At 38.3% G+C, this 1,949-nt stretch overlaps 1 protein-coding gene across 1 annotated transcript; it reads right to left on the bottom strand.

Annotated features, from left to right (window-relative positions):
• Positions 1-256: 256 nt before the first annotated feature.
• LOC132165192 (uncharacterized) lies at positions 257-1,735 on the bottom strand. Its single transcript, XM_059575680.1, has one exon. The coding sequence runs from the start codon at positions 1,733-1,735 to the stop codon at positions 257-259; it is 1,479 nt and encodes a 492-aa protein (XP_059431663.1).
• Positions 1,736-1,949: the final 214 nt, after the last annotated feature.

The raw sequence follows: 1,949 nt of genomic DNA, 5'->3' as shown, positions 1-1,949 counted from the left end.
ACGTGAAGTGATACTTGTTTGACATACCTTTTCGTTATGGTTACAGGACAAGTAATAAAAGAATGGGACCAAAACTATGAAGAAACGAGAAAATGCACGTTTCACTAAGAAAGCCATTTTTCATCCACTTATCTATTTCAAAACCTCAAATCCTGTCAAATTAACAACCATAATGTCGATAATGAAAATAAAATATTTTACCATTACTAAAACGGGTATGTAAAATAAGAGCTAATATAATTAATAGCTTCTCTTGTTAATCGCAAACCATGACTTTCTCATATCTTTTGTCAGAGATGACCATTTCCATGATGGCGTCAGGGTTCATAACCCCATTATTCTCTATAGCCAATCTCAACAATTCATTTGAAAAGCCTTTAATCAGAATTACTCCTTGAGGCCCATTTGGCACTATACCTAACCCAAAGTCATAATCTGATTTCCTCAAGACATTAAAATCTCTTACTGAGGAGAAGCTGTGACGATGTCTTAATAAGTTCCAAAAAACTATAACAGGCAGAGTGGTGTATCCATTTTCATGAAACTTATTTCTAATTTTCTGATAATCAATATTCCAATTATCATGGCAGCAAGTTTCAATGAATTCCATACTAGTAAACACAAAAACTGTCTTCACCATCTTGTCTTTATCAATGTTTTCTTTGACTGCAACTTCCAAGATGTGAAGAAACACCTTTCGAAGATCTATTTCCAATCCCCAATCCATTATGGTCTCCATGAAATCAGTCCTACTTTGTAGATCAATTCCTTCAATCTTTTGAAGCCGAGGATCATGGCTGAATGTCATAATCTTTCCTCTCCATGGGCCTTGGCTCAAATCTGAAATTAGAAGCCCGAGTGCAATGCTAACTGTAGTACAAAACCCAGTCATGCTAGGTGAGACATCGCAACATGCAAGACAATTTGTAAACTTCCCCTTCATTGTGAGGTGTTCGATCATTTTCTTCCATTGTAAATTAGCAAGTTCGGCACAACTGCCATCGTAAAGAGAACACAAGATCTTGTGAGGAAGTAATTCTTCAACTGGGATCTTTGTATTTGCATATTTCCTCACACAACAGTTTTTGAAATTCATGTTTCTTTCTCTAGTGCATGTTAGATGAGCTTCGTTATGCTGTGTGTCTTTACTGTGTGTCAAACAAGTCTCCTGTATGCGAACCTCCCCGGCTGGAATGTGAGACTCGAGCGAGTTTAAAGCTCTACGAAGCGGGGCAATGACTTCTTTACGTAGACGATCTCTGACTCTATATGCGTAATGAGGCTCTGAAATTTTCTTATATATTAAATCTAAATCTTGGGGAAAGAGCCTTCTGGCGATGCTCTCACACATAAGTGTTGCGTAATCAAAAAATGTGTTGAGGGAGGGGCAAAACTTAGCTGCGAGACTGATTTTATGAAGATCACCAAATTTCAAGAACTCAAGATCAGACTTGAGCAACTCACTGAAGAGATCTGATATCTGATTGTATATAAAACGATAATCGGCATCCCCATGATAGGCACTTAGGAAAGTGCCATTTGAGGATTCCCTATCAATAATCCAATACTTGGTTTCAAATTTTGTGTCACTTTGCAGCAACTGAAGGAGAAGTAAAGGCAAATGTTTCAAATATCCACACTCAGCTAAGGACCTCAGGTTGCATGCTAAGGTTTTGTAATGCTTATGGTAAAGCCAAAGAAGAGGACGGTGGAAACTCTGGTGAGCTCTACGCATAGGTATTTTTGGCATGTAGAGGATAATTTTCAAAGTGGTCAAGGGGTTGTGGTTCCAAGCCAAATCTAATAGATAATAAGTACGGCCAATGCAGATACCAGGACCCGCAAACAAGAAAAGATCCACACATGGGTTTCCTGTGGATATTGGAAGAGGTTTGAAGTACCTTTTCTCCCACGGATCGAAAGGTTGTGAGATACAGGTTAAATATCCA

Source organism: Corylus avellana, chromosome ca11 (genome assembly GCF_901000735.1).
Source record: "Corylus avellana chromosome ca11, CavTom2PMs-1.0".
Lineage (NCBI taxonomy): Eukaryota > Viridiplantae > Streptophyta > Magnoliopsida > Fagales > Betulaceae > Corylus > Corylus avellana.
This window is presented reverse-complemented; position numbering and strand designations above follow the sequence as displayed.

Coding starts and splice junctions, on each gene's coding strand:
- LOC132165192 (XM_059575680.1), bottom strand. CDS start 1,735: ATGCGTAGAGCTCACCAGAGTTTCCACCGTCCTCTTCTTTGGCTTTAC.